The sequence below is a fragment of the Camelus dromedarius genome, chromosome 31 (assembly GCF_036321535.1).
Source record: "Camelus dromedarius isolate mCamDro1 chromosome 31, mCamDro1.pat, whole genome shotgun sequence".
Taxonomy (NCBI): Eukaryota; Metazoa; Chordata; class Mammalia; order Artiodactyla; family Camelidae; genus Camelus; species Camelus dromedarius.
The window spans coordinates 15567107-15593822 of NC_087466.1; the positions used below are offsets into that span (position 1 = coordinate 15567107).

The 26716-nt window shown below is 46.7% G+C and overlaps 1 protein-coding gene across 4 annotated transcripts in view; it reads left to right on the forward strand.

The window, feature by feature from the left end:
• Nucleotides 1–26716, forward strand: part of BICDL1 (BICD family like cargo adaptor 1) — a 65776-nt gene that overhangs the window by 27029 nt on the left and 12031 nt on the right. For 2 of the 4 annotated variants that reach the window (XM_031442797.2, XM_064481187.1), the window contains exons 3-7: nt 14299–14415; nt 17259–17405; nt 23139–23318; nt 23824–24042; nt 24994–25137. In XM_031442797.2, coding sequence (XP_031298657.1) covers nt 14299–14415; nt 17259–17405; nt 23139–23318; nt 23824–24042; nt 24994–25137 — 807 coding nt within the window. Of the gene's footprint in view, nt 1–14298; nt 14416–17258; nt 17406–23138; nt 23319–23823; nt 24043–24993; nt 25138–25388; nt 25458–26716 lie in introns of those variants that run through there. The other 2 variants (XM_064481188.1, XM_031442799.2) reach the window with 2 other exon arrangements.

Genomic DNA, 26716 nt, shown 5'->3' on the forward strand with positions numbered 1-26716 from the left:
TAAGGTTGCAGTTAATTAATAATTTCCATCATGGCATCCCAGATAGACATGGGAGTTGACTGACAGAAAGGAAACAGAAGAAAGTTTAAATAGAATAGTGCTTAACAGCTGAGAGAGTGAGATATGCTTTTAATCTCTTAACTCTTCCTGAGAAGTGCATATTAACTTGGGAACGCCTTACTTTGTTTACAGTCATAAAGCCATTTATTTGTAGCCTGGTTTATTTACATAATACATTTCTGTTTTTTAATCTGAATTTTTAAAAAGAGAGTCATCCTTTGACCTTCCATTTTTCTCAGAAGGAGACATCTGAATCAAAGCTTACTGGTGTCATTTTCACAAAGCCAGTAACCAGTTTCCAGAAGTGCTAAGCTCCTCTTGCTCCCTCGCCATCCTTGGAGGAACAAGAAAATAGAACAGATGCCAACTCAGAACACAAAGTAACATCTAATTGCTCCTGAGGGGTGGTCTGGCTGTGGGTAGAGTTGTCCCATGTGTTTGGAGGCCTGAGGACAGAGAGCAGATTGCTTACATGAATCGCTGTGTTCACCCAGTTAGGAATGGAATCTGGTGACAGGTCATCCCTGCCCCAGTGCTTCTTCCTTAAGCCAGTGGTTAACCTTTTTTCCATCAAGACACTTGTTCAGTTTGCTCAGAGGGATAACTCTCACTATACCTTTTCTCTCCCATTCAAGGAAATGTAGCAACTGAACCTTTTGCATTTGTTACTATTGAAACTTTTTAAAGTAATGAAATATTTACTTCATTACTTTGTTCGTAGTAACAAATGACTTGCAACATACCTCAGAACTGATCATGACCAAACACCAGTATGTTCACAGTTAAAGCCTTTTTTTTTTTTAAGTGGAGGTACTGGGGATTGAACCCAGAACTCATTCATGCTAAGCATGTGCTGTACCACTGAGCTACACCCATCCCCCCATAGTTATAGCTTTAATTTTTTTTTCAAAATAGAAAATGGACATTGTTAGAGGTCTTTCAGTATATTTGATTTCTTAAACCAAAAAAAAAAAAAAAAAAAACCAGCAGACTCTGCCTTCCTACTTGATTACATCAAATGTAATTCTTTTGTTTCTTTTTTTATTGTTGATTTTTCTTTAAGCCATTTTTTGTCAACTGATTGCCCATTGTAAACCAAGCCCTTTCTGAATACTGGAGATGTGGCAAGAGGTGAGCCACCCTTTTCTTGAGGAGTCTACAGTCAAACACTAGTGATTGGGGGAAATAACTGGTTATATTGGGAAAGTCACTTATCCTCTCCAAGGTTGAGTTTCCACATCTAAGTAGTGGGTTAATAATACCTGCTCAACAGGTATCATTATGAGGACTGAAGGAAATAAGTCACGTGAGCTTAGCTCTGGTGCAGGGTGAGCACTCAGGAACCCTGTATTTCAGCTTGCAGCTGGGGAACCACTCAGGACACCATCCTTAGATAATTAAATTATGATATGATGGCCATTTTTTAAAATAAGAATCGAGAGACTGAGAGCTCAGGTTTATTAGGGAAGGCTCTGCGGAGGATGTAGGATTTAAAGAGACTCAGAACTTAGGTGATCAAGCTGTAGGTATTAGAAGGGTCAGGGATGGATAGACTCTGATTTGGAGGAAGAGTTTGGGCACCCCTGCCTTCCCCCACTTAAGTCCTTCCAGCTTTTGATCCCCACATATCTGTGTTGCTTCCCCAGTGACTTCACAGAAAATAATTCTGTACCCAGTAGTAAACCCTCTGGGGCTTATCCTTGTCAGCATCACTGCTATTTCCATGACAACCATCCGATAGTATATAATCTTAGTGAGGCAAGACGTGAGGAGTTTTTTCAACAACGAATGCCCAAATTTGCTGGTAGAATGTCCCACTGGGAGATTACCCAACCACTTAGCTGCTGTCTCCAAAATCTAAACCCTGCTAGTTCGCATTTCCATGTTTGAACATTTAGTAGGAGATATTTTTAAGAAAAAAATCTTGCCGTGGACTTTCCTCTATAAGGAAATATCATTATGCTTGAATTCTGTTTGAACATTTTTTGCAAAATGGACATAACAGATAAGGTAAGTCTGAGCAGGGAAAAGCCTTTATATCTAATTTATAGATATTTTTGTGACTATTGATAAGTAATTAGGTGCAGAGGTAAAATTGGCTTGACTTGTCTTCTGTCAGTTTTACTAAAATGAAAGAAAAAATTTAAAAATAAAATCCTTAAGATCTAAAAATAAAATTTTCCTGCTGAAAACTGAACTTGTTCTGTAATATGGGCATTTTATCGAATTTGTTTTGTTCTCTGTAACATTTTAGGAGTATATTATAGACAACTGTAAGTTTACAACGAGTGATTATATACATGTTCTCCCTGTATTCAACTACCTTGTCTACTGCATGCGTAGTTTTGCATACTGGGGTTATGAAACATGGGCAAATGAAACTAAGGCCCGGCCCTTTTGGAACTGACATCAGGGCAGAGAGAGAGGCAATTAACTCCATTAACAAAGCGCTAAGTGTCGGGTGCCATAAGTGCTCTACATTAGAACCAAACAGTGAGGGACTAGAGATTGACACAGGCGGGGACCAGGTGAACAAAGGAGGCCCCTCTGATGAGGTGGCATCGGGAAGAGACCTGATGTGTGAAGGAACAGGCCTTGGGAATACCTCAGGGAAGGGCGTTCCAGGAAGAGGGACGGCAGAGGCACAGATCGTGATGGAGAGTGAGCTTGGTGGGGCTGAGGACAGCAGGGAGGCCAGGATGAGTAGAACAAAGAGGGGGCAGTGGATGGAAGAAGAGCTCCGAGATGAAGGTCGATGGAGGAAGGAGTCTTATAGAGCCTTGGAAGCCAGAAGGGCTTTATTTTGTTTTATTCTGTGCAAGATGGAAAAGGTCTACATGGTTTTGAGCAGTGACCTGATATGACTTGGGTTTTCAAAGGATTGCTCTGCTGCTTGGCGAGTAGGCTGTAGGAGGGCAAGGCTGGAAGCAGGGAGACCACTTAGGTGATGACTTAGTGCCGTCAGTAGTCCCAGTGAGCGCTGAAGCTGGCCGGAACTAGGTGGGGAGAGTGGGGATGGAGAGTGGCGGTGGGATGCTGGCTATTCCTTTTGCTTCATAAATACTCAGAGTGCTTATTATACATGCCAGGCACTGTTCTAACTGTTTATAAATATCAACTCATTCATGCTCATAACAACCCTCAGAGGTAAATTTCAAAGGTACAGCCCATAGGATTTGTAGATGGACGACCAGATATGGGTAGAGGGGGGAAAAAAGGAGTCTGGGATAATTCCTGTGTCTGAGCCTGAAACTCCTAGGAGTGGAACTGCCACCCCCTGAGGATGGGAAGACGCAGAAGAAGCACGTTTGGGTAGAGGTTCTAGGGTCAGGAGGTCGGTTTTCCTACACGTTGAGTTTGAGGCGTGCGGGGTAGGCAGTTAGACAGAGGAGCCTGAAGTCAGAGAGGAGGGCAGAGCTGGAGAGGAATTCCAGAGGTGGTCTTGAAACACTCAAGTGCCCACTGGATGTCTGGTTTTTGCTGCTATACCTAACCAGAGGTGAGCATGAGGAGTCTTGTCCCTTGGGTGTGGTTGTGTGGTGGCATTTTCATTGGCTTTTGGATCAAACCTGCGTTTGAATAGTAGCTCTATCATTTGCTAGTTAAGTGACCTCAGTGTGACTTAATCTCTTTCAGCTTCACTTTCTTCACCAATTAAATGGGCTAACAGGACGTATCCCATCGCATTGTTAAGATAAAATGAAATACCTTGTATTACCTGGAGCAGTGCTTGGACGTAGAAAATGCTTAATGAATATTCATTATCTTCGTTTCCCTCAGATTCATTTTGCTGCATTCAACCCAAACCAACAGAACACGAGCCTCACTTCTGGGATAAAAGCAATCTGAATTTAAAGCCTACTCCCACATTTACTTTTGGGGGTGCCTATTTAATGACAAGCTCCAAAAAGGGTTTCACCTAAATCTATTTCCACTCCAACAATAAGGACCTTATAAAAGAAGGGGGTTCTGTGAGGTTTATAGAAGGCACAGGGAAGGAAGTTGTGGGTTCTGAGTGTGTAAGACTCCACACGCAAAAGCATAGTGAAGGTACAGGTAGAAGCACCAAGCTGCAAATCCGCAGATCAGTCATGGGTAATTTACATCAAAGCAGGAGTAAATCCGCTCGAGTCATGGTGATGACCTGTAGGAGGAACTAGTGCCCTTTTCTGGGGATAGGCTATTTAAATCAAAGGGAATTATCTCATTAATTACCTGATGATCCTGTTGGAACTTTGCTAAAGGGACACTCCTGGGGTTTAGCTTAATCCCACTTCTGTTTTCTGCAGTCTCAGGTTGACTATCTCAAGAAGTATTCACGCAAAGTGTTCAGATTTTATCTCATACACTGAACATTTGAGTACCTGCTGTGTGTGGTGTACATTTTTAGGCAAAGATGAATATGAGATACAATTCCTGTCCTTAAGTCCTTCACAATATGAGAGAAAAAAACAGACATGTGAACAAATGAACAGAGCAGACTGTGTGATAAGCACAGAAACACACTAGAGTGTGTAATACGCAAAGCAGAGTATTTCAGGGCTGAAAATGATGTAGTCATCTTACCCTAGGAGACAGAGACAGTAAGAGCAACCTAGGGGTCACCTCTGAACCGGGCTGTTAAGATGAAGGGTTTATCAGGTGAAAATTTTCAAGGAGAAAGATTCCCAAAAGGGAGCACCCCATAAGCAAAATCATAGAGGCACGTTCAGGGGGAAAAGAAGAAGGCGTAAGTTGGTTAATAGTTTTGTTTTTATGGTGCTGGGAAGAAGAAAGCGACCACTAGTTTGGAAAGTAAGTTTTCCTTAACCCTTCCCCAGCTCCACACAGGAACATTTGATACTTTTTAACCTTCTTTTAAGGTCTCGATGAGTCCACCCTAGTGAGCCAAGTGACCAAAAGCAGTAAAAAGCATTAAAAATACTAGAACTTTCTTGATTAGGATTAGACATGACAGTCATTTTTTCTGAGGGAACCCCGAGTGTGTCACTATGACGCTGTTTGTCTCCCAGTGAAGACCCCCTAAGTGTTTACTTCAGCCCATTCCCACCACAGACCTAAGGTAACATTTGTCAAGTAGAATGCAATTCAGAGTATCTATCTTCCCTCTCAGCCTTCCTGTTTATTATGAGAAGGTTCTCAGTTTCTTTTCCAAGTATCTCCATGTAATCTTTTTAAAGCAGAAACATTTCGCATTCCGGGAAGTCAGCAGCGCTCACAGTATTTTCCAACCCCGAGGGAACAGGGAGGCCTGTTCCAAGATAGACGTGTTCTTGTAGACAGTGCAGTTCCTCAGTTTTGCAGATCGTAATTCTTTTAGCTTGTCTGCATTTCCATGTCCACTCCCCTGTTTACCCACCGAGACCGCTCAGGGCTTCTGTTATCACCACGCCACCATCCGTGGACAGAAGAGAGTGCCCACATTGTCTGCAGCTCTGCCCAGGGAAGGGCTGTCGCTCTCTGCCTCAACCTCTGTGCCGCGTCTTCTTAGGCTCTTTAAGATCTGCCCTCTTTTACATTTAATCTTCTAGGCTTTTCTGTGCCTGATGACTTAACCATCAGATCGTCAGTCTGGGTTGTTAGAACCAGCACAGAAAGTGATGAGGATGACGACAGCAGCAGGGCAGCAGCGGTACATACAGAGCTTGCTGTGTACCAGACACCCTCCTACGCACTTTACGTGGCTTAATTTATTTCATCCTCACGACAGCCTTGTGAGGTGGCTCCCACTCTGTCCTCTTACAAGTGAGGAAACTAAGGCACAAATGGTTGTGCGGTTTTGCCTGACGTTACACGATGCAGTAGCTGGTGGAGAAGAAAGACCATGTTCTTTTCAGAGCTTGAGTGTGGAAGACAGTTTTCCCACAGGAACTGAGTCTTACTCATCTCTGTAGCCTCAATTAAAGGCATAGAAAGCAAGTGTTCCATCCGTGTTGGAATCAGTGGGAAGTGCCAGGCCACCAAGTTAACGCAGAGGACTGTGTCATTTTGGTTTAGAAAAAAAAAAAAAAAAAAGACCAACTGAATCAAAAGCTCTGATTGTGAATACAGTATACTGGCAGTATCTGGGGCCGATCTTATTGTATGAGTCCTCATAGAACATTTAAAAATAAAAATTAAAAAATCTACTCTCTCTGACTTCTTCTGAAATGTTTTTTATTTAACTGGAAGTAGGGATCTGAAATAAAATAATGGTCCTCCTCCAGAAACAAGAGCAGATTAACATTTGTCCTTTTTTTCTTTTTCAATTAAAAAGCCTGTGCTGTCAGAGTTACTGGTCTTTGATACTGAGGGATTACGTTTGTGACAACGATTAAACAGATGGTAATAAAACTTACTGTGCTCCAACTTTAAAGCTAGTTGAAATAAAACAAAATTAGACATGGCCTCTATCTAGTGGGCGTGCACCTCCTAAATGTCAAAGGGCCGCTTTTCACATATCTCACATAAACAGGCACTCCCTCCCATGAGTAATACACATGGCTAGTGGCGTCAGACTTTCCTCATTCCAGGGGGTGAGTTTTGTCATCCCCCAAAATCATCCCATTCGTGGCTATTTGTTTTTGTCTAAAAGGGAAAAATGGTAGTAAAATGGAAAGACACAGAAAGTGAGAGTCGAGCACTCAGCAGCTTAGGTGAGCTGAGACAGGACACTTACTTTCGCTCACACGTTAGTTTCGTCAGCTGCCAGATCAGGGGAGAGAACCAGAGAGTCTTGGAGGTTTCAGCCTTCAAATTGCGTCTTTCCCTTTGAACAAATGTCAGCATTCTATTTAGAGTTTTCACTTGATCGTAAACAACAATAATAGCTATAACATACTATGTATTTAGTCTGTGCTAAACATTTTATCATATTATCGAATTTTAATGCTGGCATAACTGTTAAGGTAGCTCTTTTAATCACCGTTTTTTCGATGAGGAAACTGAGGTGCAGTGGTTGTATAATTTCCTCAGGGTCACGCAGCTGTACACTTCGTTCTTCCTTAAGACATGTATCATGTGCAGTTCTGTGACAATAGCCCAGAAGTGCAGCTGTGCCCTTCTCAGTGTGCCGCGTTGAGGACACAGTTTTTACTGGTGGCACTAACTTTCATCACTTGGCAAAGGTGGAATCTGCCAGGTCTCTCCACTGTGAAGTTACTCTTTTCCTCTTTGTAGTTAGTAAGTCTTATGGGGAGATAGCCTTTGAGACTATGTAAATATCCTGTTTCTCATCAAACTTTTGCCCCCATTTGTTAGCACCCATCCTCTGGCTCTTGCCTGCAACTGTTATGACTGTGATGCTTGCCTAATGGTGATCTTCTGTTTCCATCATTCCTTCTACATTTTTTTAATTGGAATTCTTCTGTCAGGAAGAGCTGTCTCTTTTCCCCCCATTAATTAATTTGTCCAGTTATTTATCACTGTGGGCTCAAGAGTATTTATCTTATTCTATGCATTATAATTCACTACTATCGTTATTTGTTTTATCGATCAAATGGTCCCAGCCTTCGCCACTGGGAGCTCCTTCAGGTTGATTCCTGTGTCCATTCAGTATACTGCCATTTTTTTTTTTTTTTTTTTTTGAGCATGTACTTTCTCTCTGGTATCGCAAGATGTTCCAGGCTCATCTTGAATTTTTCCTTCCCCAACCCTGGAATGAGCCATTTCTCCAAAGAGCTTAGCTTCATTTGTCAGAGATTGGTGTTTAGAAACCAAGATGTGAGCACTAGGATGTCATTACATTTAGGCCCTCTCAGAAGACAGAGCAGGAAATAAGTGTATATATGCTAACACACGTAACAGACATCTAAATTATTTCTCATTCTGTCCATTTGTATATATATTAAAAACCACAGGTTCATACTGATATCTCCAATTCTAATCCAGTAGCACAGAGTTCGTGCTAGCCTTCCATCTTTCCTTGTTTATAACTTCTTTTTCCACAAAGAAAATACTTTAAATTTTTTTTAATTTTATTTTTAAAATTATTTTTAGGGAGGGGAGGTAATTAGTTTTATTTATTTGCTTTTTAATGGAGGTGCTGGGGAATGAACCCAGGACCTTGAGCATGCTAAGCAGGCACTCTACCACTGAGCTATACCTCCCCACTGGGTACTTTTATCCAGTATTTTCAGCTGTTTTCAGTAGGAAGTTCAGTCCAGATAACCTAGCCCACCATATTATCAGAAATGAAGCCTTCTTTTTGGAAAAGTATTGGTGGAAATCTTAACTATATTCATACATTAAGGAAATTATAGCTGGGGAGGGAATAGCTCAAAAGGTAGAATGCATGCTTAGCACGCACAGGGTCCTGGATTCAGTCCCCAGTACCTCTAAAAATAAATAAATAAGTAAACCTAATTACCTCCCTCCCCCAAATTCTTTTTAATTAAAAAATAAAGGAAAATGTAAATACATGACAAACTTTACTTCTGAGTTTTATTCCTGAAAGGCTTTGGGAGGAATTGGCATACTGAAACCTAGTGAGAACAAAAAGACTATTATATATTTTTGCATTTATTTATCATCCAGTAGATGGCTGTCACTTTTATTACTATAAATAATCAAGATAGTAAAAAGGAGACTTATCATGTAGCATGCTGTCAATAGCCTCATGGCACCCATGACCAAATTTGAAAGTTTTTAACAATAAAACCTTGAAAATAAGGAAAATACAGACTTCTGGTTAGTTGGATTTTCCAGCTATGCAAAGGCTTATCATAAATCCATTTTTGGTTCTATAAAAGTATAGTCATCTACCTTTCTGACACAGTAAGGTTGTCCATTCCACTTTTACTCACGTAAAGTTCTGCTACCACCACCACAGTGCAAAATATGGGAAAATTCCAGGTGCCTAACAACAAGGGAGTGATAAAGGAAATTATAACATATCTACTCGATGGAATATTACGCAGTCGTTTAAAGTGAAGATTAAGAAGCATAATAATAAATAACATGGAAGTGTTCTGATACAATGCTAAGTGAAAAAAGAGAAAAATCTATGCGAGTAATATGATCATGAGCAATTGTACACACACATACACAAACACGTAGAAGGATGGGAGAGATCAACAAAATATTAACAATATTTTTAAAAACGTGCTAGTATTCTGCAATGGGGTTCTGTTGCAGAAACTGAAAATTGAAAAATAAATTGAAAATAAATGTAATTATTTGAACATGAGTATCCTAAAGAAACAGTTTTCAACCTTAATAAGTTACAAATAGCTTTAAATAATTCACCCTTTGTCTTACATTAGAATAAATTCAAGGTTGTTGCTCTGATGTCACTTCCATTTTAATAAGGATTTCTGAGAGGGAGCAGAGGGGGATGGGAAGGGAGTGTGACGCATTGAGGCTGAGAGTATGAGGGTGAGAGCCGCAGATCTGGGAGGATCCCAGCTCCAGCACTTGCCAGCCCCAGTGTGACTTGGGGAAATGACTGACTCTTGATATCCTCATCTGCAAATGGGGAAAGTTAGACCACCTATTTCTTTAGGTTATTGTAAAGATTAAGTGAGATAATAAATGTGAAATGCTTACAAGAGGATAAAGCACATACTAGATGCCCAATATGTGACCCACCTTTATAGAGGTTACCATCACCCTCATTGTCAATCTCACGGACCCTCATCGCAGGCAGGTGCCAGTTACTTATCATGCCCCGGCAGAAAAAAGATTGTGTATTTCTCTCTTCAAGCAAAACTCAGAAAATCAGGCAGAGTGTTAAAATAGTAGCTCTCTCCTACTGTAATTTCTAAGTTAATTGGTTCATTTTTTTTTTTTCCTTTTGACAAATAAGTTAAATGGATGCTCATGTGTAACTAATGCAATCTCCTTGCTTCCGTTTAACAAGAAAGTTTAAAGTTAACAGTTCTGCTTTGGCCATTTTAAACAAATTTAAAATGTTCCAGTTTGGCGAAATGCTCATATGTTATTAATCATGTCAATAGGAAACGTAATCATGGAACAGCTCTGCTCAGTGGAGAGAAAGTAATCTGTCCTAGATGGTACTCTGACCAAGTCAAGCGTAGCGGGGAGAGGGAACACACTGTCAGTTTGTTTTGCCAATTTGAGGATTAATTAAATAGTAATGACCCAAGCACTCAGATTATAAAAAGAATTCATTTCAGAGAGTTCAAGAACTATCTATAAGTGCTAAACTTCTCAGCATTCTTTAACAGAACTAGAGCTATTTCTTGAATGTCTTGGTTTCTTTATCATCCAATCTGTATGCAGTGAAAATAAAAGACAGGTTTTTGAGAATATTAGAAGTAATCATCTAAAGATTAAAACATTTCATAATACCCGGGGGTGGCAAGGAAGCAGGCATGTTTGTGCTCTGTCGGTGGCGGGGACAGTAAGTTTGACGCAGCATTTTGAGGGGACAGTTTGGCAGTACCTGTCGGAGTGAAACTGCATATCCTTTTACCCAGCAATTCCACTTACAGGGATTCGTGCACTTGCAGGATATTCTCCCACAAGCACAAAGATGGGTGAGCAAGGATGTTTTTTTACAGCAGTGTTTATAGTAGCAAAGAATTGAAACACTCTATGAACGCTCATAAAGTTGAGTCATATAACTAAGTACCAGACAGTTGTTAGAAAGAGTTAAGTAGATCTTCACATTGACATGGAAAGATGTTAAAATACTATATTTGCAAGGCCAAAATTTTAGTAATAGTTTAGATAGATAATAGAAAATTTCTACGCAGACTGACAAGAAGTGTCCCTAATGTGAATGATATTAGATGCACAGTGGAGAGCGGTACTGATGATCAAGGATGAGTGGGGGCTTAAACTTTCATTTCAGTCCCTTGGTTCCCTTTAATTTTTTTACTCTAAATATTTGTTACTCTTGTTAGAGGGGGAAGAACAAGTAAGAGTTTAAGAAGAACGATACCTAAACTAAAATCATATCGTCTTTTTTATATTTACCTGTGATTGTAGGTGTCGTTCTTTGCCAGTTTTTTGCCACAGGTGTCACTGGCTGCTTAACCAGGCGCAGGAGCCAAAACGCATCACTTTGAGAAGTAAACTCTAAGTCCCAGGCCTGCCATTTTCTACTTGCAGAATGCGTCGTCCTAATATCACCACCCTCCTCCACCACCACCACCAAAAAAAGGTCCCGAGGCCATGACGGCTGCCCTAAACCTAGAAGTAGCAAAACTTTTTATCTCCAAGAGAGGTCTGGCTCCTGGATATTTGCTGACTCTTGGATAGCTTATCTTTGAAAGGGCACCAGGAGAGCAGAACGGGAAGGTATGGCTGCCAGATATTTCTGTATTTCCCTGTATTTCTTAGCCTGACCCATCACCTTCATGATGTTGGCTGAGTCACTTAGCAGGTCGTTCTCAGCGCAGACCCCACAAGCGGACTGTGCGTGTGACAGCCCCCTGTAACGTGCACAGCGCGTTCTCAGCACCTCAGTTTTAAAAGAGCAAACAAACAACTGATCCTTGGGTCTTTTCCTATTTCCCATGGTCGCCCTAAATTTGTAGCAGTGTGGTGTTTCTTTCCTTTCTTTATTTCCCAAAACCTCAATGATTCGACTCAATCCCACAACGTCCTGTGTAAGAAGTAAGGAAGTGGATATTCCTTTAGACCTGCCCTTTCTGGATTACAATGTGAAGGAGGAATGTGTTTACAATCTGAGAAAGTGAGGCTCAGGTTAAATGACTCGTGTAACTTGTGCACCATCTGTGGTAGGACAGGGACTCTAACCCTCACCATCTGACCCTTAAGTTTTTTTTCTTTCCAACATCCCACCCGTTATCTCAGGAGTCGCGTGGGTCCCTTCAGGAAGACCTCTGTCTCTCCGGCTAACTCTGCTACTTGAAGAACTTCAGAGAAGCTCTGAAAGTCACTATGGAACTAAAACTGGCTTTGTAGCCTTCCTGACACTTTGTTCAGAGAGCATTTAGAATATTAGAGTTACATACAAACTTCAGAGATTATTACTTCATTTGTGTGCAGAATTGCTACCATTCATCCTGTTAGTCAGGTCTAAATATCTGAGCCGGTTTCCATCTCTGGAAAAGAAGGAGCTACTGTACTTTGGAAGGTGCGTTAGCTCCTGGCAGATGTTAGACTTGGACCTCTAGTTGATCCGTCCCCTCCACCACTGGACAGGGCCACTCCCTCTCAGCCTCCATCGCCTTGTCTGCAGGACAAGGCCAGCGACTTACTGCTTTTAGGGCTGTTGGGAGATTCAAACGAGAGATGTAGGTTAAAAGCCTTTTACCTCCTTAGGCACATCTGAGGAGTCAGACATTTAAAGGAGACTTTGTAACTTAGTGGTTAGGAGCTCAGACTCTGGACTCAGGCTTCCTGGAGGGAAGAGACCAATTTTATTTCTAGGAAGATCGCTTTGAGAGGAGACATCTCCAGGAGCATTTCTGATACCACCTGGGCTAGATTCATAGCCCTCAGTGCATCTCTGTGGCTCGGCTGTCTCATGATTCTTGTCAAGGTGGTGATGCTGGGAATGAGGTCAGCAGCCTGAATTACCCAGTGCTTTGCAAATCTAAGCATATTTGAAACCCTGATAGTCAACTGAATTCAGTAGAGGCAATCAAACTGCAGCATTTATGAGAGGAAATTTTCCTTATGGGCCCTAAATTCTATTTGAAGAAATTTCAAGAGTCTTAAATTGCTTAGTATTAAAAAAAAAAAAAAGGAAGAAAAGAAAAAAAAATGCCCTGCTAAATTGGACTCATAAAGTTTGTTTCAATAGTAAGCAACAGAAATAGGAAAAACTATTTCCAGATACTGTAAAAGAAAGCAATAGTACAGTCATAATTCAGGGGTAAGACAGCCCAAAGTTTACCGCTCTGATGCTGTCATTTACTGAGTGGTGGGGCGCATTCCTTCACTACCCTGAGCCTGTTCCCTTGGCAGTACATTGAGGGTGATAGGCCCTACGTTGGTTGTGACAGTTGAGATAATGCATTTTAAGCATTTAGCACAGTTCTTGGCACATAGTAAGTGCTAAGGAAATAATACTCATGTTATTTTTAGGCAAAAATGACTAATGTTTCTCAGTGATTAAGAAGTCTAAAGCAAGCTGTGGTGGTGTTTAAAATTAAATTTAGAATAAGGAGGAAAAAGAGATGGTTTGGTTTTCTTTTGTTGTGTGTCCTGTAACTTTGGAAATCAGCACTGTAGTTTAAGATTCTTGTGGCTCTGTAGTCTGGGGGCAGGGGGCCACATTTGTTGAATCTATGGGACCAAAAAAAAAAAAAAAGATGGACAATTGATTGTATAACACTTGAAGATAAAAGCAACTATTGAACATGTAACCATTACTGTGAGAGCCTCATTAAACAGCTAGCCTACCATTTCAACATTATTACCATCCCACCTCCTCCAAAAACCTTTTCTAACCATTTCGGCACACCGTGATCTCCCCTGGGAACCCATAAAGCTTACTGACCCCGTTTGGCCTCAGAAAAGCACTGAGGCGGTTTCTTACCCTGTCCCGTGGCTCTCCTCCCCAGGGCAGGGTCCTGGGCGCTCCTGGGCGGGGGCTGGGCCAGGAGGACGACTAAGTTCGGGTCTTTCCAAGGGAGCTTTGTTTCAAAGTACCCTCCTGAGCATGTTCAAGAGAAGGTGCTGACACCACGAGGTGTTTGGTGCTGGCTGTGTTTCAGCATTAGGGAATAAATGGATTTAGGATTTAGGGTGGGAACTGAGCACCACAGCCAGCACTCCCCAGAGAATTGAAAGTTGCAAAAAAAATAAAATAAAATAAGGTCCTTGAGGAATGAACAGCAAAAATCCAAACAGACATGGCAGGGTATTTTAATTGTGCCCATGTTGGGTGGAAGTGAGGGGTGCAGACAGCTGATCTGCCTGCGCCCCACCGAGGCAGCGGATAGGAGAACTAAAGGCGTTTCTAAGGAAGGCGTCTCATTCTTCCATGTAAAACACTGAGACTTCTCAATTCAGTAGGTGTTTGCTGAGCCTCTGCTGTTTGCAGAGCCACAATGATGATAACTAACATCGGAGAACTTAGTATTTTCTAGGCCCGTTTCCTCTGAGCCACGAAGTGGTCTTGGACGTCGTGCGTGACGGAGGTGGGGACGGGGGTTAGTCTTGTCTGGGCGTGAGAGAGCAAAGGGACCGGGTAGGCAACGGGCGTGTCGTCTAGCACTCCTTACAGAACAGAGGTGCTTGAGAAATGGAAGGCAGAGATCCAAACAGACGGCCTCTGCACACCCTCTGAGTCAGCGCTCAGGTCTCTTCTGTTTACAGGCATCAGAAGTTGAGAGACAACTCTCCATGCAAGTCCACGCCCTCAGAGAAGACTTCCGTGCGAAAAACTCTTCAACCAGCCAGCACATCGTCCGCCTCGAAAGCCTTCAGGCCGAGGTGAGCTTCCCGTGCTTGGACCAAAGTGCTTTTCTCATCGGAGGTGCTGCCCCGGCCTTTCAGATAAGGAGCCCTCTAGACAGACCTGGTCTGTCTCAGATCTCCAGGGAGATCTGTCTGTGAGAGACCGAGTGGGGACCCCTTGATCCCTGTCCCTCTGCGTAGCCTGTTGACTAGAAAAATACGGTCGCTCAGAGTTACTGCTGAGTGTGTTGAAATTATGAATGACCTGTTTTTTACTGAATATGTTGATCCCTCCAGAAACATCCTTGCCAGTCCTAAATAGAAGGTGGGAAAGGGAATCTTCCCTTTATCCATTCCATGTGGGTCCAGTTCAGGCCATTTTAATAGGGCCTTATTCTCACCTATAAACTGAGAGTAACAGAAGTGTGTCCTTCGTAGGGCTGTTGCGAGGACTGGGTGAGTTAGTGCGTAGAAAGCACTGTGTGTGGTGTTGGAAGAAAGTAATGTTATTGAAAGCAGAGGAGAGGCCAGGCAGGGTCCAAGCCCCTGAGTGGGCCTGAGGGGAAGAGCAGCGCTGAGGGGACAATGCTGTGAGATCCCAGTGTGGGGAGGAGAGGGGTAGGGTCGCATCACCAGCCCGAACGGGGGCTCTCCCCTGGGGAGGCTCCCATCTACTCTGCTCCTGAGATCCTCCAGCCAAGTGTCTGAACAGCAGCCCTTTGGCTGAGCCACACTTTGAGGGACAGTCTCAGGCCACATGAACACCCCCCCCCCGAGCCCCGACCACCACCAGTGTGGTTAAGGAGCCAGCCGGCTTGTCAGGCCAGAGGAGCCCAGGTGGCTGCTCCCCTGCTTCGTAGATGACGTGAAGATGTTTTTCCTAAAGTCTGTCCATATCTTCTCTTCTCTCCTGCCTCTCACTCCCTTCCTCCCTCCCATCCCTGGACTTCCTCCTGGTACTGAGCAGCAGGTTCTGGAAGTAAGTAGTTTGTGCTGGTGGGTTTGGCATGCCTGTGACCGTTTGTGTGCATGACGTGCCGTGCGGCCACCTCCGCCGGGGTCTGACTCCTGACGCGCCTGTCTTCCTCTCCCCACCCCCCAACTCACTCTTTCTAGACCCTCAGGACACAGGGTCATCCCCAGGAGTGTTTATGGCCAGAGTTGGTCACAAGTTTCAGGGCGTGTAGGTTGGGGTGAGGGAGCTGGCCGCCTGGTGCCAGATCCTTGCTCCATCCAGTAACACTGCTACTTTTCAAAGCCAGACTATGGAATTGTTTATTTCAAATAAGTTATTTCATGCAGCTCTGAACCTCTGAGGCTTTTTGAAGGGGCTGGCTTGTGTGTCAGAGCCGTATTACCTCACGACTCCACTGAGTGGAACTTGGGAAACAAAGGTGATCGTGGGAAGGAGAATGTAAAGGTCGGAGGGTACTTAAATGGAGACCGAGTCGAGTAAGAACTCCCTTCCCGTGGGTCCCGTTGCCTCGGTGTGGGGAAGAGTGGGCCCATTCACAGGAGGGCCTGCTCCTTTCGGTCCCTTACCCAGGTGCACACTTGAGAGACAGTGTTTCTTTGTTTGGCCAGACACCTGATCCCTCTGGACAAAGGCCACATACTTCATTTCCCCAGGACAGCATCCTATCTGATTGACTGGTGGCCAGGGAAGATCTGTGCCCTCTGAACAGAATTCTAGTGCAGAGAGAACAGCCAAAAAGCAGGGGGAAAGGTGGATTTCAGAGGGCTTGGGACAAGTTAGCTGTTCATTTCAGAGTCTCCCCGGGAAGAGGTCTGAGGTTGGGGCCCCTAGTGGGTTGTTACCACGCTAGACTGGAGAGCACGGAGAGCATCTTCATGTCAGGAGAGTTCACAGGCAAGACGCTGGTTGAGTGACCAGTCCAGCAGGGAACTGATAAGTGGGAGGAGCTGGGGGACCTGCAGGGCTCCAAAAGCCCCCCAGGGCCACCAGCAGTTGAGGGGACTTGGAAAGGCTCCCCATAGCCCCTGGGCAGGGCAGGGTTCCCGGGCCGAAGCATTGCTGGCCTTGGGGAATGACGGTGGCTTCGACCCTGCAGACCTCGAGGCCACGGAAGACTCGGCATCTCTTTCCTCTTTTCCTCTTGTTTTCTTGCTGAAACGGAAAAGACTAGACAGACCTTCCTTTAAGGTCTGTCTCTCTCTTGAGACTAGCTAGATATTCAGCATACAAACATCTTGTCCTGTTTAATAAAAGGAGAGCAATTGCTTCTATCCACAAATGTCTTGAAATCAGCAATTTACTTGTGTGCACGTCCCGCTCCCTCCCGGGACACAGGCTGATGCAGGTGCTTCCATGGTTTCTGTATTCCTCTGGCTCTCCCGTTACCTCAGGCCACCAGGCCTGAACCATGCCCTCTAGAGACAGCCTGCCAGCAGTGGCGGAGGGACAGTGGAGAGCCATAGAATCTGAAAATACAGTGGCTCCAGAGGCCATCTGGGGCATTTTCTTGTGCTCAGGACTTAAGAAGAACGGTCCCATGGGTTAGGTTCCACTCCCCCATAAACCGTGGGGTTGAACTGAAGTCGTGGGCAGCAAGGTGGGGCCCTTCTCTGTGTTATCTGTGGAATTTCCAGAGCACTAACCTTCCCTGCCTCTGCCTGGCACCCACATTCCAGCTTCCCCAAAGCTCAACTCCCACCTCTTCTCAGGAAGGTTCCCAGAAGGGAGGGATTTTCTCCTCAGCTGGGAGTTCACAGCTGTTCCCTCAGAGATGGGAGCCCGGGCCCCTGGGCAGAGCACTTGGAGACACCCCTGCCTTCATGTTCGGGGGCTGGTCGCCCGCTCCCTGCGCATCAGCACGGGTGTAACTCCACACCACCCCTGTGGCTCTCCACCCTTTCAGATCAAGATGCTGTCGGATCGGAAGCGGGAGCTGGAGCACCGTCTCAGCGCCACCTTAGAGGAGAATGACCTGCTCCAAGGGACCGTGGAGGAGCTACAGGACCGGGTGCTGATCTTGGAGAGGCAGGGCCACGACAAAGACCTCCAGGTACTGGGGCAGAGAAGCGGCCAGATCAAAGGAGCTCTCAGCTGCCCAGCCACAAGGCACGGCCAGGGGGCCATTGCCGCCGCCGGGCCAGGGCAGGATGGAGCTGAGGTCTCTGAGTGGGCCTGGTTGTGGTTGTCCTCGAGCTCTGCTAACTCAGCTGGCCTTTGTCCGCCGAGAACAAGTGCATCGTTACCCACAGGCCATCCTTCCAATGTGTTCTGAGCCGCTGGCCTGGGAGCAGTTTCACTGAGTTCTTTCTGGGCTCTTAATACGGCTGGAACACCAGGAGTGCCATTCTGCCTCCTGGGGTTTGTGAGATCTGCCAGAGATTTCAGGGTGAGCCTGTGACTGCCTGTGCTCGGCTCACGGGGCTCCCTGCTGCTGCTGCCCCGGGCCGGCGCATTTAGCTGGCTGGCACCAAGCAGAAACCAAGAAGCTGCCCACTGAACACAGCATGACCTCTGTGCTGCTTCTGCCGGTTGCCGGAAAAGGCACGGGCTGACCCCTCTGTGAGCCTAATTAGCCTCTTTTTTCATCCTAAAAGAAATCACTTCATGGCCATATTTGTCCTTATTTGGAAACTGCTACCAGGTTCTCAGCTGAATCCCCAGACTCACACTTGACAGGAAACAACGCCCTAAACAAAAAGATAATCGCTCAGCCTCCCCAGAAACAAGAGTGTAGCACCTGCTGCCAAGAAGGCTTTGCCGGGCTGGCCTAGGAGCACCTGGGGCCAGTGGCTTCGAGAACGCTGCTTCCCCTTAGCATCCTCTGGGCGTGCCGGGGAGTGGAGCAGATGGCAGCAGTGCCGCCCGTGTGGAGGTGGTCCAGGTACACTCCAGCGCTGCTGGGCCCCTGCCCACAGACCAGGCCACAGACGGCCCACTGGGCTGCTGAGAGAGGCCCTGAGGTGTGCAAGGAGGAGACGTGTTAGGCTTAGGCCACTTGACTCCATCAACTCAACTGATCGGCCTCTTTAAGGGCAAATGAGCCACTTCTCCTCTCTCCATGTTTTTTGTACCTTTAGCTCAGAGCTTTGCATAAAGTGGGGCCTCGGTTAATGTTGAATAGAAAATGATGCTGGCTACGAAAGCCTCACAGCGGCTTTCAAAATGAGAAGGAGTTTGCTCACGTTTTAAGGTTGACGCTGATCATCGCTGGGAACACTGGGGTGCTGCCTTACAGAGAACAGAGCGCTTTTGCATATATTCTAAGACTGAGGCTTAGAAAGAGGAATCCTTTAGTCAAAGAAATGTAGTAGTAAGTCCTTGGTAGCCCCGAGCAGCAGACCTCCCCCCCCCCCCGCTGCCTGCTTTGCCTGGCGCTCAGTGGTAACTCCCAGTGCATCACTGACCTCTTGAGTCGCTGCCTCACCCGCATTTATTCCCCATCAAGCACTCTCCGGAGGGCTGCTGAGGTAGAGTGTGGAGAGGAGAAGGAAAAGACGTACAGAAAAATGGGGAAATAGCCCTGCTTAAAAGACACTTCCAGTCTAGCCTGAATTCACACACGAAGAGCCCTATTTCACGTCAAGAATGGGAACCCTGGCGGTGGGGGAGAGCCGGGGCCAGTGTAAACTGTGCACCCCTGGCCGGCACGGGGCTGCGTGCTCTGGAGCAGCGAGAGTCCCAAGTCACAGCACGTTCACATCCTCACCATCTGCACACACGCTGTCTTCCGATCAGCCTTCAAGAAGTGAGTGTGTCGCTCAGTACAGGGCCTACATCGAGCCAGACGGTTCCCACTTTGATTTGGAAAATCTGCATTTATGGAGCTGAAATCTCGTCTCTCCCGACTATTTGTAGTTGTTTTCTTTCTATTCATATAAAACTCTCCTTAAGCTGCTGCTAATTAGTTCTGTCGCTGAAATGGCCTGTCCCGATACAGAGACAGACATTCCAGCTCACTCAGGTAGCAGGTGAGTGGTGCTAAGTCAGACGTGCGAAGTGTAGAGCTAGGGGCCTTGGAATGCATCTAACCCCGTGAGCTTAATCCTCTTCCTTAGGAGAGGGGTGAGGGGAAGGCTGAGCAGGGCAGGAGGCCTGCCGCCGCAGAGCAGCCCCTTTGATCCGGTCCACTGTGTAATTGGGGTCCTACTGTCAAACACAGATTTGTAAACCGCTGAGCAAATCCAACTCTTTTTTTTTCAGGCTGAGAACAGGATGAAAAATATTATTTATTGAGCATCCAGTAAATTTAAAAGTCAGGCATTTTGCTCTACTCTTAATACCCAGCAAAGGATTTGTTCGTCTGAGGGCCATTTAACTGCCTTGTTTCATACCCAGCTGAGCATCTTACAGATTGTGCAGGGGCCTCATCTCGATGAGTGGGCAGCTTTCGTCCTCAGATAGCACAGGCCCGGCTCACTGTGGGGACCCAAGAGCCGATGACCTGGAGTCCAGACCTCACCCCGACGCTGAGTGTGCTGTGAGGCAAATCGCATCATGCTGTCTCAGTCCCCTCAGTGTGAAACGGGGAGAGTCCCCTACTTCTGCCGACTTTCAGGGCATGAGTACTGTGAGCTTGAACCATGAGTTTAGTACACCCTACAAACACCAGGCGCTGGCATCTTCCTTGGCCATACATGTAAATACATTTAGTGTCATCTTTGTTTTGTAAAGGGTGGTATTTTAGAGGGCTCTTATATTTAATAGACTGTTGCCTGGTTTGGTCTGGCTTTTCTGCATGTGTCTATGGATCAGTTATTTTACCAGAAAGGGCAGACCTGTCCTGATCTTTGTTCTCTCTTTTTTTTTTTTTTTTGTACTTTAAAATTTTCTATTGCTTTTTATTGATTTGTTTATTTTCATTTTGTAATTTTTACCTTTTTAATTGAAGTAAAACACTCATTTCAAAAAATACATAAACCATATATGGACAGCTGGATGAATGATCTTTGTTCTCTTGCTGTTATAATTAATTAAGCACCTTTGAGTGTGCATGAGTAATTGAACTAATTTTGTCCAGTGCCTGAGAACTTGTGCTTGTCTATGCTGAGCTTCTCCTGCTGAGATGTATGTGGAGTTGTCTAGAAAATGATTGTAAAGCATTTTGTCAATTTAGTATGTCATTTGTAATTGTGCCAAATGCTTCCTAGGCGTATCCTTAAAACAACAACAACAACAACAAAAACACAAAATTTCTTCTAAGTTTCCTCAAAACCAGGGCTGGAGGAGTTCCCACTGGACCAGCAGGGATTGCTGATCCATGGGAGCCAGGCAGACAGAGCAGGTTTGCCAGTTCCTTTTTCATCCTCTGAGCAGCCAGGCCCCAGACTCGTCCTAGTTAAGGCACATCCAGACCACTGGTGCCATGAGCCTGCCACTCTGGTACTGACCAGCAGAGGGGTGGCTCCCAAGGCGCTGACAGGATTGGCCGAAGGCTCCGCAAGGCAGCTCCCTCCGTCCACGAGACCCGCAGAGCTCTGAGTTGCTACCCTCGGTCTCCGCGTCTCTGCAGGAGCCTCAGGCTCCCCGGACAACAGTCTGGAAAAGACAGTACAGTGTCCGCTCTTTTTAGTGAACAGGGGTGACCCAGAAATGCTCTTTTATAAAAAGATAAATCAGTTAGATTTAAATCCCAGGAAGTTCTTCTCCCATCCCCATGCCCAGAGACGTATTTTGAAAGCAGGGCGGGCAGCCCACAGCTACGAGAGTAGGAAGCATGGCTCCTGGGCCTGCGTAGTGCGGGGACGTGTGCGAAACAGTCAGCAAATGGGCTCAGAGTCTGCAGTCAGGGTCTGCGGTGGGAGAAGCAAGGGTGGAGACGCAGTGTACGAGGGAGAGTGTGGCATCTGGAGCACCCCCGACCCATAGTAGTCATAACCTCGCTGGGTAGCAGCACCCTGTTTGGACTCCACGGAGGAGGGGCCACAGAGAGTGCAGCGAGGGGGTGAAGTAGCAGCAGTGAGAGGGAGGGAAGGAGCCCTGGCCTGTAGGTCGTGATGCCCGCATCGCCGTCCCCTCTGCCCCCTGCTCTGAGCCACACTGCCCTGCGAGGCCCCTCCCCGGCCTGGGGCCTTACCTGTAAACCCTGAGGTGTGACCCAAAGCAGGGAGAGGCTGCTTTTCCTGTGGGTTTGGGACCTTTCAGTATTACTGCTCAGATGTTATTCCCACCCCCAGCTCCTTTCCAAAAAAACCCCTTTTCCCCTTAATTTTTTTCATTAGAATACAACATACATACAGTAAAGCACACAGTGGACAGCCCAATGAGCTTTTACGTGTAACCACCACCCAGATCAAGATCAGGATGTAGCCCTTTATCTGCACCCACAAGTCTTTCTCCTGCCTCCTCCGGCCAGTATGCGGCCACTTCCACAAAAGCCAACTTCTCTTCTGACTTTCATCTCTTGTATCTCAATGAAGTTTTGGGACTTTTTATAAATAGAATCATACAAGATATATTGTTTTGTGTCTGGATTTTGCTGAACATCATGTCTAAGAAATTCATCTGTGCTGCAGCATAGAGTAGCAGTGTGTTCTGTTTTCACTGCTGTATAGTATTCCAGCATGGGACTATATCTGTTCTCTTTTGGCATTTGGATTGTTTCCCATTTGTGGTGCTTGTGAATAGTGTTTCTGTGAACATCCTGTTTGTCTTTCATGCACATTTTCAGTCATTTATTGCTGGCTCTGCACCTAAAGTGGAAACAGCTGGATCAGACTACAGGTGTAGATCACTCATTAAAAAGTGCCAGACAGTTTTCCAGAGTGGCTGTTCGCCTTCCATATCCTCAGCAACACTTGATACTATTATTCTCTTCCTGTACATTACAGCCACTCTGCTGAGAGTCTCACAGTGTCTTACTCCGAATGCCTGTACGTGTGCGTATTTTACTTTTTATTATAGAGAATTTCAGACAAACTCAAAAACAGAAAAATATAATGATGCCTCATGTACCCCAGTGCCCAGTTCTACCAACCATCCCGCCCTGGCCAGTCCCGCCCTATCCTCAGTACCTCCATTTGCTCCCCTCTCATATTATTTTGAAGTAAATCTCAGCATTTTTATAATCTCATCTGTAGACAAAGAAAACCTCTGATTGAAAAGAACTTTAAAAAATATAACCAGAGAGGGGAGGGTATTTAGCTCAGTGGTAGAGCGCATGTTTAGCATGCATGAGATCCTGGGTTCAATCCCCAGTACCGCCTCTAAAAATAAATGAATGAATGAATAAATAAGTAAACAGACCTAATTAATTCCTCCCACCAAAAAAGGTTTTAAATGTTTAAAAAAATTAAAATGAAAAAAAAATTTGTATATATATATAAAACCAGAGGACTATTATACCTGAAGAAATTTAGCAATATTTATTTAATATCATCAAATATCTGGTTCAAATGTGTTCAGATTTTTTCATTTGTCTTATAAATATCATAATTGTTTTTCACATTTTTCATCTGAATCAAGATACAAATTAGGCCTACACATGGCAGTTGGTTGATATGTCTCTTAAGTCCCTTTTAATCTATAGGTCCCCCCTTCACCCTTTTTTTTTTTTTTTTCCCTAGAAATGTATCTGTTGAAGAAACTGAGCTGTTGGTCCTGTAGAATTTCCCAAATCTAGATTTTGCTGACTGTGTTCCTCTAACAAAGTCTAGCACGTTGCTCCCTGCTCTGTATTTTCATGTCACTGGGTGGTGGGATCTGAGGCGTGATGGGGGGCAGGGTCAGTTTTCCTGTTTGGTTTTGGCTTGAGCTCGCCTCACGCCCGTTTGGTGTCTCTCTGAAGCTGCATCAGAGCCAGCTGGAGCTGCAGGAGGCGCGGCTCTCCTACCGACAGCTGCAGGTGAAGGTGGAGGAGCTCACGGAGGAGAGGAGTCTGCAGAGCTCTGCCGCCACCAACACGTCCCTCCTGTCTGAGATCGAGCAGAGCATGGAGGCCGAGGAGCTGGAGCAGGAGAGAGAGCAGGTGCTGGCCCCCCCACGGCTGCGGCGCGTGGGGCCGCGCGGGGCCCCGGGGACAGGCCCTGGCCTGCTGTGTCAGCCTCAGCCTGGCCGCGGCCTCTGGTCTGCGCCTGTGCCAGCCCCTAGGCCGGCTGGCCGGAGCTGTCACGACGCAGTGCCTCTTAGGGGGTGCCTCTTGACTCATCATCAGCCTCATGCGGCTTGTGTTGACAGGGCGCTGGGACTACCGCTTCTAGCCACTCATTCCCCTAATTGTGCACCGACCCCCACCAAAGTCACTGCCCATGTAAAGTGCTTTACGTGCGGTGGGAGGGGCTCGAGGGCCGGGAGAGTAAGAACGGGGAGTCTGTGTAGATGTGCTGGGCCCAGAGTAAGAATCAGTATTTCTTGGGAGAGGCGATTTTTTTCTTTTTCAATTTTCTAGAACTAGTTTCTTGAGTTCTAGGAAAAGATGGCGAGGCGGCAGTCTTCTCTAGAGTCCATAATCAGAAATGATTCTCTGTGGGCAGCTGAGACTGCAGCTCTGGGAAGCCTACTGCCAGGTGCGCTATCTCTGCTCGCACCTTCGAGGAAACGACAGCGCCGACTCGGCCGTCTCCACGGACTCCTCGATGGACGAGTCTTCGGAAACCTCGTCTGCCAAGGACGTACCGGCAGGCAGCCTGCGCACTGCCCTCAGCGAGCTCAAGAGACTGATACAGAGCATCGTGGACGGCCTGGAGCCCACGGTAAGAGGCCAGGCTGGTGGGAGCCTGAAACCAAGTGCAGAGGGCGAGGTTAACCCTGGAACTGGAACCTTATAAAGTCTCCAAGGCCGTCTTCTGAGCCCGGGTTGGTTGAGGCGCTGGGCGTCGGGCGCCGGGAACAGGCAGAGGGCCTGGGTGCCGGGGGATAGGAGGCCCCTTGCTGCGGGCACGGGACGCAGAGGTGGCCTCCCTCCATGCGGTTCTGTCCGGGCACGTGCGAGGGCTCTCCTGGGATCTAGGTGAAAACTGCAGGTTACTTTTCTGTCGCCTGTTGGTCCTGGTGGTGGAGTTAGCTGTGAACTAACTTAAAAGGCAAACTTAAAAGATAGGAAGCCTCCGCCCAAAGGATAGACGTGAGCACAGGAGGCGGAGGAGACAACAGACGTGGCCGCTCCCAGGGAGGAGAGGGGCTCCCTGGGCGGACTGGCATTTCGTCCAGCGTCCCGTTGGGTTCCTGCCAGACTTGCGCCCCATTCGCACCCCCAGCTCTCGGGCTGCTGTTTCTCCTCAGGCTTCATCCTCCTACAGAACAGTTGCGCCCTTCTACCCCTGTTAGGTGACGTGGGATGAAGGGTGCTTGTCCTCGTCTGAACACGGCGCGGGGCTTCGGGGAACGCACTGTAGTGTGGAGCCCGTCGTCCTGGAAAGGGGAGTGGGCGGAGTGAGATGCACTGCTGGCCCCACACAATTTCCCTTCCCTGAAGCCTGAGATGAAGATAAAATAATACCTAGTTATTGTTTGCAGAGAATCTCTCTCCTCTAACCTTCTCTTTCTTCCTCCTGTCTCCTCTTTCTTTCCCTCCCTCCCCATCCCTGACCCATTTCCCCTACTACTTGCTCCTCCCCAAACCCGACTGTCTCTCCCCCTCCCCCTCTCCGCTCCCTGTGCTCCCACGTCTCTCTGGCTGGCCGCCGGCGCTCTCTTGCTGTCAGAGCTCCCGGAGAATTGACGATGACTCCTTAGAAGAACAGATAAGGCAGACCAGTGAGGATTCGAGAGCTCTGCGCGAGCTCATGGAGGGAGAGAGGGGTAAACTGAGGCAGAGCCTAGAAGAGCTGCAGCAGCTCCACAGCCAGGTGAGCGCCCCGCCCCTCAGCGCCACAGGGTGTGCCCGGGCCCCCCCCCCCCCACCGCCTGGCCCCTCGGGGCCCCTGTGAGGTTCCCTCTCCTGCCTCTGTTGAGAAGCAGCTGTCTGCCAACACGTCCTCGGGGACGGCGACCTGAAGTTGCCGTGAGCTGGGTGTCTTCAGGGGAAGCGGCCAGTCCTCTGGTGCGGCCCGGAGTGAAACTGTCGGGGATAAGAATAGCTGACCCTCGTTTCCTCCAGCCACGTGCTGCCTTCTGCAGAGCCCACACCGTCAGGCGGATTCTGGCCGTTTAAAGTGCCACAGCTCCCAGGACGTTTACAGATGTTTTTCCAGCAGCTTCTGAGCAGGGAAGTTTGCAAACCAAGTGACAGTTGATCTTTGCAGGCCTGTTCTTCTTTGTCGGTGCCGCCGCCTCTGCCAGCCTGTTCCTCGGCTTTAGAGGCGCTGGCTGCTGCCCTCGCTGGTCCTTGCCTGTGTGATCATGATCTCATCTCTTGGGAGCGCTGGAGAAAGACATCTATATTCTGATCTGAAAAGTTTTAAAGGGCTCAGGAGCAGCCCCACCCAGAAAGAAGCTTATAAAATCTACCCCAGGAGATAGTAAAGGCCTCTGCCTTTTGCTTGGGGCCGTGTGTGGAGGTTCTGTCCCACTGGTGGGGGACACCAGACGGGTAGCATTTTAAGCCCTGCCCCCACCAGCCTGCCCCCTTCTTTCCTTGTCCAAAGCTAATCATGCCTTCCTGCTACAGGAAGAGCTTGCTGAGAGATGGAATTTAAGCCTGGCTTTCACTTCAATGAGTATTTCTTAAAGAATCTTCTAGAAATAAACTCCTGCCCTTTTTGGGTCGTACCCATTAGACTTCCTAATAGTATCCTCTTGGAAGGTGTGGGGAGACCCACCCACAGCCACTGCCGCACTCCTGTTTCTGCGTGTGGCCAGGTAATGGGGACAGGAGGACGCGGTTGCAGCCGTGGCTTGTCCTGGCCGAGCCCTGGGGAGTCGGGTCGAGCCGCCAAAGACATTCTTGTGCCTAAAACCCAAGACTCTTGGGTCGTCATTCGTTTGACCAGGGGCTGGATCAGACCTTCCAAACTGGAAGAACAAAATGGAAGAGAAAGCAGATCTAAAAGTTCTTTGGATTAAGAAAAAGTTGGTTTATTTTTTTAAGTCGTTAAATTTCTGTGGAGTGTTTCTGCTTATCAGCTCGTTGATGTTGGCTGGTTTTTTGTTTTGTGTTATTGCTTCTCTGAATTACAAAACGAGAAACCCCAGAGAGCATTATTTCATTCAGAAACATAAGCAAGGTGTAGGTTGCTGGCAGTCCGCTGTGGAACTGTTGAGGAAGCTGTCTCCACCAGGGAATTTTCCTTGAAACCTCAACTGAAAACGGGTTTAGGTCAATTTCTGTGGATTCTCTTTCAAAAAGCTCACCAAGCAGATGGTTACGCTCGGCCCCACATGGGATATAGGGATGGCCTCTCCCCTGGGCCCTCTCCTTCCAAAACCTCAGTCAGAGCCACAAACCTCTCAGCCAGACTGCATCCGTCCAAAACCTTCCCTTGGGAG